Source organism: Cherax quadricarinatus, chromosome 13, assembly GCF_038502225.1.
Source record: "Cherax quadricarinatus isolate ZL_2023a chromosome 13, ASM3850222v1, whole genome shotgun sequence".
Taxonomy (NCBI): domain Eukaryota; kingdom Metazoa; phylum Arthropoda; class Malacostraca; order Decapoda; family Parastacidae; genus Cherax; species Cherax quadricarinatus.
This window is the reverse complement of record NC_091304.1, coordinates 8394582-8413311: the sequence shown is the minus strand read 5'-3', so window position 1 is coordinate 8413311 and position 18730 is coordinate 8394582. Positions and strand designations below refer to the sequence as shown.

Below are 18730 nucleotides of genomic sequence, written 5' to 3'. Positions count from 1 at the left end.
GTTATTATTGAAAGAATTAAGAGTAAGACGGAGAATAGGATAGCAGATGAACAACGAGGCTTTAGGGAAGGTAGGGGGTATGTGGACCAGGTGTTTACAGTGAAACATATAAGTGAACAGTATTTAGATAAGGTTAAAGAGGTCTTTGTGGCATTTATGGATTTGGAAAAGGCGTATGACAGGGTGGATAGGGGGGCAATGTGGCAGATGTTGCAAGTGTATGGTGTAGGAGGTATGTTACTGAAAGCAGTGAAGAGTTTTTATTAGGATAGTGAGGCTCAAGTTAGAGTATGTAGGAAAGAGGGAAATTATTTCCCAGTAAAAGTAGGCCTTAGACAAGGATGTGTGATGTCACCGTGGTTGTTTAATATATTTATAGATGGGGTTGTAAGAGAAGTAAATGCGAGGGTCTTGACAAGAGGCGTGGAGTTAAAAGATAAAGAATCACACACAAAGTGGGAGTTGTCACAGCTGCTCTTTGCTGATGACACTGTGCTCTTGGGAGATTCTGAAGAGAAGTTGCAGAGATTGGTGGATGAATTTGGTAGGGTGTGCAAAAGAAGAAAATTAAAGGTGAATACAGGAAAGAGTAAGGTTATGAGGATAACAAAAAGATTAGGTGATGAAAGATTGAATATCAGATTGGAGGGAGAGAGTATGGAGGAGGTGAATGTATTCAGATATTTGGGAGTGGACGTGTCAGCGGATGGGTCTATGAAAGATGAGGTGAATCATAGAATTGATGAGGGAAAAAGAGTGAGTGGTGCACTTAGGAGTCTGTGGAGACAAAGAACTTTGTCCTTGGAGGCAAAGAGGGGAATGTATGAGAGTATAGTTTTACCAACGCTCTTATATGGGTGTGAAGCATGGGTGATGAATGTTGCAGCGAGGAGAAGGCTGGAGGCAGTGGAGATGTCATGTCTGAGGGCAATGTGTGGTGTGAATATAATGCAGAGAATTCGTAGTTTGGAAGTTAGGAGGAGGTGCGGGATTACCAAAACTGTTGTCCAGAGGGCTGAGGAAGGGTTGTTGAGGTGGTTCGGACATGTAGAGAGAATGGAGCGAAACAGAATGACTTCAAGAGTGTATCAGTCTGTAGTGGAAGGAAGGCGGGGTAGGGGTCGGCCTAGGAAAGGTTGGAGAGAGGGGGTAAAGGAGGTTTTGTGTGCGAGGGGCTTGGACTTCCAGCAGGTATGCGTGAGCGTGTTTGATAGGAGTGAATGGAGACAAATGGTTTTTAATACTTGACTTGCTGTTGGAGTGTGAGCAAAGTAACATTTATGAAGGGGTTCAGGGAAACCGGCAGGCCGGACTTGAGTCCTGGAGATGGGAAGTACAGTGCCTGCACTCTGAAGGAGGGGTGTTAATGTTGCAGTTTAAAAACTGTAGTGTAAAGCACCCTTCTGGCAAGACAGTGATGGAGTGAATGATAGTGAAAGTTTTTCTTTTTCGGGCCACCCTGCCTTGGTGGGAATCGGCCAGTGTGATAATAAATAAATAAATATATATATATATATATATATATATATATATATATATATATATATATATATATATATATATATATATATATATATATATATATATAAGGATGGTACACAATTATTGAGATGGGAGTACACACACACACACACACACACACACACACACACACACACACATATATATATATATATATATATATATATATATATATATATATATATATATATATATATATATATATATATATATATATATATTTAAACGTATCTCTCTTCCTTAGGTGTCATGTTCGCTTCCTCCGCTGACTGACTATGGCTTCGTGTTTCATGACGGCTTGGTGGAGAAGACTAGTGACGGGTTCCTCACTGTGTTGAGAAAGCTGGGAGCTTCCTTGTACCCGGACCAGGTGGAAACCATCACTTTCCAAGCCTTCCTCTACAGCGACGACACTGTCCGGCTCAAGGTGTGATGAGGGGGGGAGGGTAGTCAGCTGTGTTTACTGCATGAGGACCTTGAATGACACAACTGGCATGAATGCTGGGATAAAAAGTACATAAGGACATATTGAGCACTTCAACTCACCTGACCCCTCGCATCTACCTTGACTCTGTGTACACTTAATTAATGCCTCTCACTACCCTTGTGTATTTAGTGAATCAGGTCCTACGACCGAAACGTTTCCTTAATAAATTTCCCCCCAAGTGTTTGCTCACTTGTTTCTAGTGACAACTTGTTGTGGTATACCAAGTTTTCTTATTTTTTTTTCTTACGATGCATTAAACCCTAAGAGAGGTACGAAATTCTGATCTCTTGTGGTCTTCAGATATTTGTGGTCTTTTCAACTTTCGTGATTTTTTCCCTTTGCTTTTTTTTTTAGCCTCTGGGGCTTTATGCTCCTTTGTGGTCTGCTCTTTTACGGTCAGCATTTTTAAGGTCTGGTATTTTGCGGTCTGCTCTTTTTTGGCCTTCATATTCTCTGCGGATTCCAAATCTTTAGTCTTCGGATCCTTTTTGATCTTCGGATTCATTGTGATCCGTGGATCTTTTGTGCTCTACGGATTCTTTGTGATCCGTGGATCCTTTGTGACTCACGAACTCGGAATGACACGATTGCAAACGAACCACACCACGGGCGGGGACTGAACTCGCGGTAATCGTAAAACATCAGACCGACGCGTTATCCACTTTGAGGGGATTTGAGCTAGAGTTCGTCACGGCCACGTTAGCGGGAGATTTACCTGTAAAAACTTGCATTTGTGGTCACAGTGGTGCCTATGCTAACCTTCCTAAGGTGTATAAATATACCTAGTTGGATGAATCTTATTGTAGCCAGTTGGCCCAGTGGCTAACGCGTCGGTTTTACGATTCACACACCGTAAGTTCAATCCCCGCCCGTTGTATGGTTTGATCCTTTGTGATCCGCGGATCCATGGAGTCTTCAGATACTTCTCAGTTCTCTAATCTTTTGAGTTCTTCGTTGAGGTCTTTGGATTCTTTGTGGTCTTCTGATACTTTGTGGATGTTGATGTCAGATTCTCGGTGGCTTCTTTATCACCCATCAGATGGTGGATATCGAGCCGCTGCCACTCAGAGGAGCCGTTTAGCCTCGGCACGGACGTCGGCTTTGTAAACACAGTACCTGAACGCTAAGGCTGAAAACCCTTCATGAATTATATTAGAGCAAACGTCAATATTTCAGGAGTGGATGCTAGCTACGTGGAGGTGTTTACAATGGTGAGTGAAGGTGCTGACAATGGTGCTTGAAGGTGTTCACATTGGTGGGTGAAGGTGTATACATTGGTGCGTGAAGGTGTTTGCACTGGTACTTGAAGGTGTTTACACTGGTACTTGAAGGTGTTTACATTGGTGCGTGAAGGTGTTTGCACTGGTACTTGAAGGTGTTTACACTGGTACTTGAAGGTGTTTACATTGGTGCGTGAAGGTGTTTACATTGGTGCGTGAAGGTGTTTACATTGGTGCGTGAAGGTGTTTACATTGGTGCGTGAAGGTGTTTACACTGGTACTTGAAGGTGTTTACACTGGTACTTGAAGGTGTTTACACTGGTACTTGAAGGTGTTTACACTGGTACTTGAAGGTGTTTACACTGGTACTTGAAGGAGTTTACACTGGAGCGTGAAAGGTGTTTACACTGGTACATAGAGATAGTTTACATCGGGTATCAGCGGAGCCGTGAAGAGCGACACTGTAAAATAAACGATGTTATGTATTTCAATTAGAGGGAAATGGATTATATATATATTTTTTTTTTGCAATCATGATTGTTATTAATTCAGCTACAATTTACTGCGCAATAATAAGTAGCTTCCCCGTCCTCGGATCAAGCCAGACTGCTTCCCATTTTCCAGGTGCTGTCTAATAACAGATTTAACACTTCTCCGTGAATAAACCTTATGGGTTTACAGCTGTATAGAATATAAGGAGAACAGTTTGCCAAGTTGATCTTCAAAACTATTTTAAGAGTTGTCTGGGCTCAGCGTGTCAGTGTCACAGCAGCGAACAGAGGATCGAACCTCCACAGCTTACGGTGAATAACCCGTGAGGGTTCAGTGCTTCACGTTAAATAAATTAGTTTTAATGAAAAAGTTGCTTATAAATCACCCTTTTTTTTCACCAAAACATTGGTAAAAAAAATTCCTTGTGTGAATTCTGTTACATTTTGAAATACATGGCGTTGTTTTGGCAGTTTTACCATGATGGGGAAAGGCGCTACGAGGTGCCACTAGAGGTGAGAGTGCCAGTGAGTGGTGCCAAGAACCCTCTGTATGAGGTGGTGCTTCCCAGCAAACACAACCCCGGAGATACCTTCTTCTTCTACGTCGTCAGGAAGGACACGGGAACCATTCTGTAAGTTGGACGAAACACTGGACAGAGGTTGAGAGAGAGAGAGAGAGAGAGAGAGAGAGAGAGAGAGAGAGTAAGAGAGAGAGAGAGAGAGAGAGAGAGAGAGAGAGAGAGAGAGAGAGAGAGAGAGAGAGAGAGAGAGAGAGAGAGGTCGATCTACTCCAGAGAAAAGTAAAGATTTGCTGTCTCTCTGGGGTTTATTTATTTTTCTTATTCAATGTATGGATGAGTGAATGAGTTAAGTTTAGTAGCTGGAGGTAACGCAAGTGGCTGGAGGTAACGCAAGTGGCTGGAGGTAACCCAATATCATATATGGGGGTGATGGACTGAGGGAAATGAGTGTGGGAAAGGGAGAGAGGGGTAGAAGGCGGGAGCAGCCTTCCAGCCAGGTAATGTGTACGGTGACTACCCTACTCACCTCACTACACTACACTGTACTGGTAGAGAAAGGGATCGGATATTAAGATAAATGAGGATGGTACACAAATTATTGAGATGGGAATACACAATTTGCTGAAGACATCGGCTATTACACCTACAGAACAGTCGTTAGGACAGTTCACTCCTAGGAATCAGCCATCCTCTGGCTATAGGTTCCCAAGACCTGACAATGACGACAGTTATCTCTCCAGAGTCTTCCGACAGAGCTCCCTGCTCCCAGCTAGAGCTGTTCCCCAAGTCCTATCTCGCACCAGACTACTGCACCCAGTCAGGTTTCTGCCCCAAGTCTTTCTCTTGGCTGTTTCCTTTAGCTTATATTGCCATAAACTCACCCGTTCTTTCCTATCTTAAGTTCATCTTTCTTTTCAAACAAAGTTCTGAGGTTACCAAGGTTTCCACACCCACGTCACGTGACCTGATGACACCAGATTAGCGGGACTTATGGTGACCTGATATTTTGTGAAGCAGTTTGCCTATATCACACTGGTGTGATATAGGCAAAGATACCAAAAGTATCGTGCAAAACCCCCAGTTGATCATATCACTTAAACTAAACAAAAATTGTTGCCTTCACCAGATTCTAACTAAAAGACATGTTTCGAAGTTATGTAAAGCTTTAAATAAGCTGCCCCACTTACGAACGTCCCGAATTCAAATAAACGCCACAAGTGATAAACGTCGGCACTGATTATAATATAAATGAACAGTTATGTCTCGATTTGGACTTGATAATAACTCAACTCTCGCTCGACGCCAAACGTTTACTCTCTCTCTTGACCCCAGACTTTATACCCAGTCTTGACGCCGAACGTTCTTACCCTCGACATACACCTTGTACTCCCTCGAGTGTGTCTGGCGCTTAGAGGACAAAGGATCGGGCATTCAATACTGCTTGCGCTGATTAACCACAATAATAATAATACGTTCCTTCCACAGGTTTGACACCAGGATCGGTGGATTGACGTTGACGAAGCAGTTCCTGAGTATCAGCAGCACGCTGCCCAGCAAGAATGTGTACGGCCTCGGGGAGAACGCTCACGACTCCTTCCGCCACGACCTGGGAGGGAAGACTTGGCCCATCTTCGCCAGGGATCAAGGACCTCTTCCTGGGGTGAGTCCTTCGCCAGGGACTGTAGGCCTCTTTCTGGGGCGAGTCCTGTACTGGCTCTGTTAACTTATTCAAGTTGTACGGTAATTTATACTTGCTAATTTAATTTTGCTGAAGAGTGCCTTAGCTTAACAAAGTTCTATGTTAGCTGTATGTATGCAGTTCATCCCGTGTGATGGAAACATAACCAGCTCTTATTCTCACAAAGTAACTCATGCAGAACAGGGTAGGCTCATAATGCGGATGTAGCAGAGTTTACAATAAAAGCCACCTCTTCCTCCCTAACCTCACATCCATGCCATCCATGCAGCTTTCGCCGCATCCATCGCACCCCTGATGCCACCTACCCTCGTGAATCCCTATGAAATGCTGCTACCTTTTCAAAGGTCGAGGCTGTTGCTCGCACGCCACCTTTCGAGAATTATAACGAATTATTCATCCTCAGTATTTTGCAGAGCCCATTTCCATTTTTAGGAAAAATTTAGATGAAAAAAAGTAACTCGTAAATATAAGCAATGTGGAGAATTAGAGACTACACAGTTTAATTTATAAACACGCGAACGTGAAATAATTCCTAATTGATTCATAACAGTGAAAAAGTAAAACAAATTACAATAGTGAATTAAAGTTAAGACAGGTAAATATCTAAGGACAGCAATAGGTATGACTCTGTTCCCAAGGCTGAAGACATGTTCTGATCCACAGTGATCAAAAGTGTGGCTTGTAGGTGGCGCGTCTGCATTCCTCCGTATGACTAACAGTAGTTAGTCATACACTTACACAGATATATACAACAACATAAACCTTTCCCTCACACCCTTCATCTCCCAAAAAGAAGGATCCTGCCAATGCAGGACTGGAATTGGTCCTCTTTTTTATACAACATTATTGCGTATATTCACTGCAGTTTCTGTATATGAGATTTTCAGTGTGAGAACGACAGCTAGCCTGAACTGGAAGACTGCAGTAAGACTATGCGGAAGTAGTCGAATATTCTACCAAGGGCTCAGGAGCTGTGAAGGATTAAAAAAGTTAATTCCAGCAAAGCTGGAGTTATTATTGTATAGGAATTACCAACTCTTACAACGGTCTCCTCCCATATACACATCCTGGGGATGGAGTGAGAGGTGACTCTGGAAAACAAAGGGAGTAGATTGCTGGGTAGGATGTGACAGGGAGGAAGGGAGAGACAAGGAGATATAGGGAGAGACATGAAGATATAGGGAGAAACATGGAGATATAGGGAGAGAGATTCAGGAGGTCTATGAAGATATTTATAAAACGTCCGATGGAAGTGTGAATCAACACGTTTGTCCCTGAAGTTGACATTCGTGTTTGATGCGAAGCGAAAATCATCGCTTAGCAGGTTAAGAGTCACCTGTTGCAGGCTATAAGACACCAGCTGCTAACTGCGAGGTACCAGCTGCAGGCCGTAAAATGCCTGAGACTTTGTGATCAAAACGAGATGGACAAGAAGCCACCAACCAACAATCAACTATTAATATATTTTGTATAATCGAGGGACAGAATAAATATTCTTTAGTTTTTACTGTGCAATTTCTGTCTAGAGTCTTTGGGTCACTAACGTAACTAAAGTTATTTTTTTTTTTTGCATCTAAACTGTAATACCTGGAGTACAATGCTCTTTGTTTCTGAAACTCTTACACATTATTTTTTATATTTTTTACTGGTGACTGGAGTTTGGAAGTTGACTCCTCACTAGTAGGTGGAATATCACACTTTATTAGTGGCTAGAATATTATTCTCCAGTACTGGCTGGAATATCTTTCTCTAGTACTGGCTGGAATATCTTTCTCTAGTACTGGCTGGAATATCTTTCTCTAGTACTGGCTGGAATATCATTCTCCAGTACCGGCTGGAATATCTTTCTCCAGTACTGGCTGGAATATTCTTTTTATTTGGCTGGAATACTACTATTTAATAGTGCTAGAAACACTTCTCCCCTTTACTGGCACCTAAAACTCTGTTCTTTCCTGCATTAACGGCAACAACACTACTACGAGTCCTCCATTAACGCCTGGGGAACAACTCGATTAATCTTTAGCACCTCTAAAATTTTCTCATTCCATTTAGCCTTAGGTGAGTTCTATACCTCCCGCGAGAGGAAGAGGAGGAAGAAAAGAACAAGAAATAGCAGAGCAGTTCTGCTCTATCTTCGTGTTCTCATGGGGAGCGCTAAACACTTACGGATTATACAGCGCCTGTGTGTGTGTGGGAAGGGGGGGGGGAGTTGGCAAGCATTCAGGCTTAATTCAGGGAAGTGGAGCACACATTCGATTCGTCAAGGAACCTTCCCTGAGGAATTGCTGCTTTGCAAATATCCTTCTTAATATTAAAATGGTATACAATACCGACAGGTTGATAAGTAAAACATGTGCAACAGTTGGGTATCTTGATTCCGAAACGTTTCGCCTACACAGTAGGTCTTTTCAGTCGAGTACAGAAGAGCGAGCAGAAGCAGTAGAGATGTAAAGACAGTATCATCAGTCCTTCACTTTTATATTCCTCTGATCGTCGATGCCTCCACAGTTTTGTCGTTGAAGCCTCGGAGGTTATATTATCATATGACATGATATTTAACTGCAGATGCTTCCCTTAAGCTTCACCTGGGGTCCCTCCTCCGGCAGGTAAATCAGCAGGTGAACCTCTACGGAGCTCACCCATACTACCAGTGTGTGGAGAACGACGGGCGTGCTCATGGCCTTCTCCTCCTCAACAGTAACGCCATAGGTATGGACAGGTGGTGTGATAAATAAAAAAAAATAAAATGATTAACAAAAAATAATAATATATACTCTTTTGCATGTTAATGCACCAACATAAAGGCCCTGTATTTCGAAAAGACAACTGCAAATAGCTGTATCTCTGCATCTTGCCGAGTGGTTTATTGCCAGAAATAACTGTTTTAAATTAGATCAATTTAGATTTAGAAAGGGCGTAGGGAAGTACTGGTTTTCAGAGTTGTCGATGCGTGGAACAATCTGCCGAGTAGGGTAATAAGAGATCTGACAATTATACGAGTGAAGGGGCTGGGTTTGATTAGTACCTCAGGTGTGATAGTCTAGAAAACCAATAGCTTGAAGAATGAGACACTCTTGCAACATGAGTGAGGTATTGAAGCAAATTTTTGGGTAGCTCTGGGAAAAAGTTGGATATTTACGCGAGTGGGAATGGGTGATTTTGATAAGGACCTGTCTTATCTGAGCCAGTAGGTCTGCTGTAGCGTTCCTCCATTCTTATGTTCCTCAGACTACCAGTTGCTCGACTACCCGGCCATAACCTTCAGAACTATCGGTGGCGTGTTGGACTTGTATCTGATGCTGGGTCCTCAGCCGGAAACCGTGGTCTCTCAGTACACAGCTCTCATCCATCGTCCCAGCATCCCTCCGTACTGGGCTCTAGGCTTCCATCTTTCCAGGTCAGGAAATGGAAAACAATTCTTCACACACAGTCGAGTCGCTATTAAGTCCTCATTTCACCTTGTAACATGGCCTCTTATACTGTCTTTGTTTCATATGCGAGTTTTATTTATGGAATGCTTCTAAAGTTTGTTTTTTAAATAACCGACCTCAATATTGAAAAATTAATCCATGTTAAGCGCTAAACCCAAGTGAGTCATTCAGCGCAAGACGTGTTGGAGGCTCGATCCTCCGTCTGGTGAGCGCCAGACAGACGCGCTTCCTATTTGTACTCGCCTAGATGTTCCACCTCAATATTGAGAGTCATGTTTCTCGGCAAATCTGGTAGAGTGAATATGAGAATGGTATACAGTTCCGACAGGTTGAAAGTAAGACACATGTGCAACTGTTAGGTATCTGAAGGTACCTGATTACATCGTCTTTACATCTCTGCTGCTTCTGTTAACTCTTGTGTACTCGACTGAAGAAGCCTACTGTGTAGGCGAAACGTTTCGGAATAAAAATGCTTAACAATTGCACATGTGTCTTAACAAATCTGGTAGATTTTTTTTAACATCTCTAATGGCGAAACCGTAAAAGATTGTTATAAATGGCTCATGGAACTTTGGCTTTCAGACTTACCAACTGTAAACAGAGATTCATTATTCTTCCTCGCGAGCACAGTCCTTTGATCAAGAGCCCGGGATTCTCCTTTTATTTAAATGCAGAGGAAATTTCCTCATCCGTCAAAATTTTGGCTCTTAACGAAACTACATACATTGCAGATAAAACTTTTGTTGGAACAACGTTTCGCTCTGCGCAAAGCTTATCAAATTATGTCATGACTAGATAAGCCTAACAAACACGCTTGTTCTGAAGCATGTCTCTTCTCAACTACCGTCAACAGCACTCCACACTGCATCTCATTTCAACTGTGTATGACACCAGCGGGTTGAGCACCGCTTCACGAACACACAAGAGAAATATACGTTTGTAAAAACAAAACAAAACACAATACTGGTATTCTATCTGGGCTTATTAGAATATAAATACTTTTCCTTTAAATGTTTGACTCCCTAGGCCATTTATTGCCTCGGAAGTTTGGAGGAATACGCGAGACATTTGTTGAATTGATTTTATTTATTCTTAAGCAGTAGTTCCCAACTTTCTAGTGTGAAAAGGCCAGTTTTAAGAAGCCAAATTTAAAGGAGGGCCACACTGTGTGATTTTTCTAATTTTTGTGACTGTTGACACTGTGGAACCTACATAAGAGCGAATTCATAATTTTATTTGAGGGTCGCACCCATTTCCTAGAGGGGCCACATGTGGCCCTCGGACCCCAGGTTGGGGACATCTACAAGTTTAATCAATCTGTCAAGCCCATACTTTCTTACAAGATGCATAAATTATTTGGAAAGTTTTCATCGATGTGATATCCGTCAACGATGGAGGGTTGGGGTGGGATTTGTACCTTAATTCTGATAAAGAGCTCTTGATCCAAGGAGTTGGTGTTACCTTCCCCCACGACGGTAGGTCAAATCTGACTACCTCCCATTTCCCATGCAGTGTATCAACCCATAATGGTTTAAGCGATTCCACACTCATGTACAGTAAAACTTGCGTAATGTACAGTAAAACTACCTTATGGTACGTTCATAGTATAAGGATCCACATCCTTATACTACGAACGTAATGGGACCTACATTCTCTAACTCATTCTTTAGTTTAAAGACTCTCCTACACCCATTTTTAGGAGTAAGGAGCTCCTGTAGCGCCTTCCTCAGTTTCTAGTTGTCACTCTTTCCCTGCCACAGGTACGGGTATCAGTCCCTGGATGAGATGAAGGCGGCGGTGGTCAGGACGAGAGCGGCCGGGATACCACAGGTAAGTCTTTAAGTACTTTTTAAATACTGTAAGTGTTTCCTCCTCCTGCAGGTGGTTCCTGAACTTATGTAGTGCTTCCTCCTGCGCTATAATACCCTGCCTCGCCCACCACTGTACACTGCCTCGCCCACCACTGTACACTGCCTCGCCCACCACTGTACACTGCCTCGCCCACCACTGTACACTGCCTCGCCCACCACTATACACTGCCTCGCCCACCACTGTACTCTGCCTCGCCCACCACTGTACACTGCCTCGCCCACCACTATACACTGCCTCGCCCACCACTGTACACTGCCTCGCCCACCACTGTACACTGCCTCGCCCACCACTGTACTCTGCCTCGCCCACCACTGTACTCTGCCTCGCCCACCACTGTACACTGCCTCGCCCACCACTGTACACTGCCTCGCCCACCACTGTACACTGCCTCGCCCACCACTGTACACTGCCTCGCCCACCACTGTACACTGCCTCGCTCACCACTGTATACTGCTTCGCCCACCACTGTATACTGCCTCGCTCACCACTGTACACTGCCTCGCCCACCACTGTACACTGCCTCGCCCACCACTGTACACTGCCTCGCCCACCACTGTACACTGCCTCGCCCACCACTGTACACTGCCTCGCCCACCACTGTACACTGCCTCGCCCACCACTGTACACTGCCTCGCCCACCACTGTACACTGCCTCGTACAGTGCCACCACTGTACACTGCCTCGCCCACCACTGTACACTGCCTCGCCCACCACTGTACACTGCCTCGCCCACCACTGTACACTGCCTCGCCCACCACTGTACACTGCCTCGCCCACCACTGTACACTGCCTCGCCCACCACTGTACACTGCCTCGCCCACCACTGTACACTGCCTCGCCCACCACTGTACACTGCCTCGCCCACCACTGTACACTGCCTCGCCCACCACTGTACACTGCCTCGCCCACCACTGTACACTGCCTCGCCCACCACTGTACACTGCCTCGCCCACCACTGTACACTGCCTCGCCCACCACTGTACACTGCCTCGCCCACCACTGTACACTGCCTCGCTCACCACTGTACACTGCCTCGCCCACCACTGTACACTGCCTCGCCCACCACTGTACACTGCCTCGCCCACCACTGTACACTGCCTCGCCCACCACTGTACACTGCCTCGCCCACCACTGTACTCTGCCTCGCCCACCACTGTACACTGCCTCGCCCACCACTGTACACTGCCTTAGGGACGTTGTTTACTACTATGTCCACTCTCTTTTCCACTCTCATTTTTTTCTCTTTCATCTTCCCTCTTTCCTCTTCCTTCTCTTCCCTGTTTCTCTTCCGTGGTTCTCTTGTGGCAAGGGTGGAAACATAGGGCGTGTTTCCTTACACCTGCTGTCCCGTTCACCTAGCAAGCAAGTAGGTACCTGGGTGTTAGTTGACTGGTGTGGGTCGCATCCTGGGCGGATAAAATTGAAATAAGACAGTCCTTCGATGACGTACTGCCTTCAAAATCTTATCTTCCCCCTCTGTCATTCCCTTTCCCTTTTCTTTCTCTTCCTTCTTTCTCTCCCCCCTCCCTTCTGATCAATACCAGTATCACCCACCTCCATCTTACATTAGTGGGATTTTCCTCTCTGTTTTTGCAAACTTCCTGCCGCTCCCTCTCCCCCACTCATCTCCCTCACCTTCAAAGCCGCCTCCATCCTCCCACTCACCTTCCACCACTTACCCTCCTCCTCTGTCTACCTGTCAATACACTGCTACTGTTTTCACAGTGTACTGGTTCTGAAACACACTATAGCAGTCGTCCTCCTGCTGTGAGAACACTGCAGGTGCTCTCACAGTAGGAGGACGAGTTGTTTAACATGTCCTGCTAATAACTTTACGACTGCTTTCATAAGATCTTGATGTCTCTTGAGTTTATATGACTACCTTCAGGAGGCCTTGGCCTCTGACAGCCACGTCTTCCCTCCTTCCGAGGACCTGCTGGAGTTTTCTCAGTGTGTAACTTTTATATGGAAAAGGATAGGCGAACATTTTTGGGTTTTCTTTCAATGTAGCAGCTCACTGTAGGTGTTCCTATGTAACCATCTATAGAATAGGAGAGTCGCACACTGCATGTGTTCCCACCATGTTTTATTATGGAGAATAATTTAGCCGCATTCATCAGGTGTTCCCACCCGTGTATCTATCAGAGAGCAGGATAGCAGAACACTGTATAGGTGTTCCCACCATGTAGTGTGTGGGAACATGCACTATGTGGCTATTCAGTAGCCATATTGTGCGGGTTTTCTCAATCTTGTTTAATAAAAAAACCACCCTCGGCCAGGACGTGCAGTACGGGGACATCGACTACATGGACCGCAGGATGGACTTCAGCATCGACCAAGAGCACTTCGGGGACCTGCCGAGCTACGTCGAGACCCTCAAAGCTGACGGAGTGCACTTCGTAGCTATCCTCGACCCAGCCATCAACGCTGAGGTGAGGCAGGCACGGAAGAAGGGAGGGAATGAAGCATCGGAGAAAAGAAGAGCCGCGATAAAGCAGGGAATGGAGAATGGGAGAAGGGATGAAGAGATGGGAAAAAATTAAGAAGGAAATAGGAAGGGATGAAGGAGGAAAGGAAGGGAGAGGCGGACGAACTGAAAGACAGGAGAGGAGAAACAGGCAGACAGACAAGCAGGGAAGGAGGCAAGCAAGCGGGTAGGTAGAGAGACGAGGAAGCAGCAAACTCATGTGACCCTCCAGGCTGTCCAGGTTCATCAAACTTGCCCAGCGAACAACTATCTCAGCGCTTCACGTGAGGCCGCTAGTATGTAGAGACAAATTCTTTGTGAAATTATCAAACCTCGTGGAATTCAGCAACAAGAGAAGCTCGTTGGCGTTCGCCTGACTCCAGGCTGGAATCCAGATTATGCATATTTAGTAATAATCACCGAGAAATGCGTAGGAAGAGGTGATACAAAATGGTACTGGTGTAAGGATTGGCCTGGTGGCGGTGATATTTATTTTGTTGGTGGTGCTGGTTAATATAACTCTGCTAGTATAATATGTAAACATTGCTCATTGATTCTCATCAGGAATGACAGGAACTTGGCGGCAGTGCAATTTAGGTGATGACAGTGTTGGCACCAGTGCCGCTGCTGGAAGACGATCGCTTGAAGATTTTCTTAAGCTTGCTTCCTCTCAGAATTGTTTGAGCTTCGCTTGTCACTGAAGTGGCTGGGCCGGAACGATTTGCGGGAGGAGGAAGAGAAAGGAGGGAAGGGAGGACAGGAAGAATAGTAGGGAGAGGGATGAGGAAGAAGTGGGGGAAGAGGGAGAGTGAGAAAAGTGGAACAAGCAGGAGAAAGGAGGAAGCAGGTGGAAGGATGAGGTAGGAGGAAGAGCAGAGAGGGAGCAGGAGGAAGGAGAGAGATGATAATCCAACAGGGAAAATATTTTCTTAGCAAAGATATATATATATATATATATATATATATATATATATATATATATATATATATATATATATATATATATATATATATATATAATGTTAATAATAATAAATATTCTGTCTGTGATACACAACGACTGAAAAATTTCTGTGCTGTATTTTAAAGGTAAATTAATATTAGAGTTGTGTAAGCTTGAGCAAAAAAATTTAATCCCTTTAGGAATAAAAAAACATAATCAAGCAACAAAAACATTAACGATGGGTATTTCTTTTTCCGAAATGTCGAGTGGAAATTCAGATTACATGTTGGCTGTTTGTTTTGTATTTCCCTGAGGTGTTTTGTAAGTGGAGTGTGACGGTGACCTATGTGTGAGCAACGTGGTGGTGGTGGTGGTGGTGGTGGTGGTGGTGCTGCTGCTATCCCTGGTGGTGGTGCTGCTGTTGTTGATGCTGTCGGTGTGACAGTTATGACGGCAATATGTACAGTGGAACGACGTCACCTTAATTACATTGCGTGTATCCAACCATTAAAGAAAATGATCTGAGGTAAACGGTACCTCTTGTGTACAGACGGGAGCTCTAGAAGAAAGGTGGGGTTATGGGTGTTCCCGTGTTATCTTGTTATCCTGTTATCCTTTGCGTGTTCTGCTTGACGAACACACACACACACACACACACACACACACACACACACACACACACACAAGTGAGCCAGGAGAGAGAGAGAGGGTCTGTAAGAAGACTTTGCACAGAATACCACGCAGTAGACTGGTTGAAAAGCAAGAGGAGCAGGCAGGAATGGTAGGAAAAGTACTGCAATAGATCAGGGAATACCTGATAGGACTGAAATAACGTGTGTTGGTACGAGACGAGGTATCAGAGTGGGTGCATGTGTCGAATGGGGTTCTACAAGGGTCGGTCCCAGGTCTGGTGATGTTGTATATGTGAATGACATGACGGAAGGGTTAGTCAGAGATGTCCCTGATCGTAGACAACGTGAAACTACTGAGGAGAATACAAGCGGACGAGGATCACATAAGCCTACAAGGGGATCTGGACAGGCTGTAAGCCTGGTTCGACAAATGAGTCCTGGAATTTAACCATAGCAAGTGCAAAGTTATGAAGCTTAGGGAAGGACAAAGAAGACTGCAACTGGAGTACAGCCTAAGAAGCCAGAGGCTGCAAAACTTACTCGAGGAAAAGGATCCTGGGGGTGAGCATCATGCTGAGCACATCTCCTGAGGCGCACAGCAACCAAATAACTGCTGCAGCATATGGGCGCCTGGCAAACCTGAGAACAGCGTTTCGACATATAAGTAAGGATTCATTCACGGCACTGTACACCGTGCAGTGCCTATATTGGAGTATGCTGTACCAGTATGAAACCAACAACAAGTCAAGCACGTCAAAAAGTTAGAGAAAGTGCAAATGTTTACATCAGGACTAGTCCCGGAGCTGAGGTGTGTGTCCTACAAGGACATGCTAAGGGAACTCAACCTGACAACACTAAAGGACAGGAGGGATAAGGGGGGGGGGACATGATAACAAATAAAATACTGAGAGGAATTAATAAAGAGGATAGAGACGGAATGTTTCAGAGATGTGACACAGCAACAAGGTGACACAGCAACAAGGTGACACAGCAACAAGGTGACACAGCAACAAGGTGACACAGCAACAAGGGGACACAGCAACAAGGTGACACAGCAACAAGGTGACACAGCAACAAGGTGACACAGCAACAAGGTGACACAGCAACAAGGTGACACAGCAACAAGGTGACACAGCAACAAGGTGACACAGCAACAAGGGGACACAGCAACAAGGTGACACAGCAACAAGGTGACACAGCAACAAGGTGACACAGCAACAAGGTGACACAGCAACAAGGTGACACAGCAACAAGGTGACACAGCAACAAGGTGACACAGCAACAAGGTGACACAGCAACAAGGTGACACAGCAACAAGGTGACACAGCAACAAGGTGACACAGCAACAAGGTGACACAGCAACAAGGTGACACAGCAACAAGGGGACACAGCAACAAGGTGACACAGCAACAAGGTGACACAGCAACAAGGTGACACAGCAACAAGGTGACACAGCAACAAGGTGACACAGCAACAAGGTGACACAGCAACAAGGTGACACAGCAACAAGGTGACACAGCAACAAGGTGACACAGCAACAAGGTGACACAGCAACAAGGTGACACAGCAACAAGGTGACACAGCAACAAGGTGACACAGCAACAAGGTGACACAGCAACAAGGTGACACAGCAACAAGGTGACACAGCAACAAGGTGACACAGCAACAAGGTGACACAGCAACAAGGGGACACAGCAACAAGGTGACACAGCAACAAGGTGACACAGCAACAAGGTGACACAGCAACAAGGTGACACAGCAACAAGGTGACACAGCAACAAGGTGACACAGCAACAAGGTGACACAGCAACAAGGTGACACAGCAACAAGGTGACACAGCAACAAGGGGTCACAACTGGAAGTTGAAAACTCAGATGAGTTACAGGAATGTTAGGAAGTACTTCTTCAGTCATCGAGTTGTCAGGAAGTGGAACAGTCAGGAGTGTGACATAGTTGAGGCAGGATAGGTTTAAGAAGAGGTGTGATAAAGCTCATGGAGCAGGGAGAGAGTGGACCTAGTAGCAACCAGTGAAGAGGCGGGGCCAGGAGCTGTGAATCGATCCCTGCAACCACATATAGATTAATGCGCACACACACACACACACACACACACACACACACACACACACACACACACACACACACACACACACACACAAACACACACACAGAAATCTTTCACAGAAGTCCAAAGGATTTCATGGGTCTTCTAGGAAAAATACAGTGAGGCCAATAATAAAGTGTGCGCGCCTGAGAGAAATAGTAATCACAGATCAGCCAAAAAGAAAATATAGATCTAGAAGTGGTGGAAGACACAGAACGTAGTGGAATGGTTTGATATCCAGGCAGGAGGAGGAGGAGGAGGAGGAGGAGGAGGAGGAGGAGGAGGAGAAGGAGAAGGAGAAGGAGGAGGAGGCAGTGAAGAAGTGTGGTAGTAAGATGGACGGAAGTAAGAAGATCGTGTGGAGTGTGGCTGCACATACCAGAGTTACTGGAGAACGTGTTTCAGAGGCAGGAGGAATTTCAGTGACGATAAAAATACTCAGAGAATCTAAAAGAGAAGTGAAGAAGTGGGAAGGCATAACCATAGAGGAAAGAAGCTCCAAGGAGCAGTGGAATAAAAGTGCGACCCTGTCGAGGAACTACAGACTACAGTGAAATACAGAGGGTCACCTTACACCTGGAATCCAGTGAGAGTTGCGATGGTTAGGTGAGGCAGGTCTCGCCTAGAAGCAAGAGTACCAACTGCTACTAGAAGTACATAACAGAGCGAGAGAGAGAGAGACAGATCTGAGTGCTATGGCAGGGAGGGAAGGTTGGTAATATTGGGGTGAGATTTGAGCACTGACGCTCTGTTATTGTTGAGAAGTGCAAGACTAGTTTTAGCCATTCCAGGACGAGAAATAGAGGTTTGATCCTCTGTCAGGTAATCACGAGGATGTCTGAGACCTAGAGAGGGAGAGACAGTGGGGTGAGAGAAAGATATGTGGAGGCTTCAGTGAGGTAAAAGCTGGATCATGCAACGGAGGCTTCAGTAACGGGAAGGTGAAACATACAACGGAAGCTCCAGTAACGGGAAGGTGAAACATACAACGGAAGCTCCAGTAACGGGAAGGTGAAACATACAACGGAAGCTCCAGTAACGGGAAGGTGAAACATACAACGGAAGCTCCAGTAACGGGAAGGTGAAACATATAACGGAAGCTCCAGTAACGGGAAAGTGAAACATACAACGGAAGCTCCAGTAACGGGAAGGTGAAACATACAACGGAGGTTTCAGTGAAAAAGATCCTTCAAGAGGGGGGGGGGTTCTTTGATAATTGAAGAGGGCTTGATCCAAGGAATTAAACCTGTTAGCCCCTTCTTAGGATCAGACCTAATTACTCTCCATTACCTGGACGCTGTATAACCCCCACGAGTTTAGCTCTTCCCCTTCAAGTGTTCTG

General features: G+C 45.2%; 1 protein-coding gene across 6 annotated transcripts in view; it reads left to right on the top strand.

Moving 5' to 3' along the window:
• The window catches only part of LOC128688623 (maltase-glucoamylase), a 157563-nt gene that overhangs the window by 75970 nt on the left and 62863 nt on the right, over positions 1-18730 (top strand). For all 6 annotated transcript variants that reach the window (XM_070084448.1, XM_053776534.2, XM_053776532.2 and 3 more), the window contains 7 exons: positions 1766-1948; positions 4191-4351; positions 5726-5900; positions 8546-8648; positions 9168-9336; positions 11131-11200; positions 13522-13674. In XM_070084448.1, the coding sequence (XP_069940549.1) occupies positions 1766-1948; positions 4191-4351; positions 5726-5900; positions 8546-8648; positions 9168-9336; positions 11131-11200; positions 13522-13674 (1014 nt within the window). The remainder of the gene's footprint in view (positions 1-1765; positions 1949-4190; positions 4352-5725; positions 5901-8545; positions 8649-9167; positions 9337-11130; positions 11201-13521; positions 13675-18730) is intronic.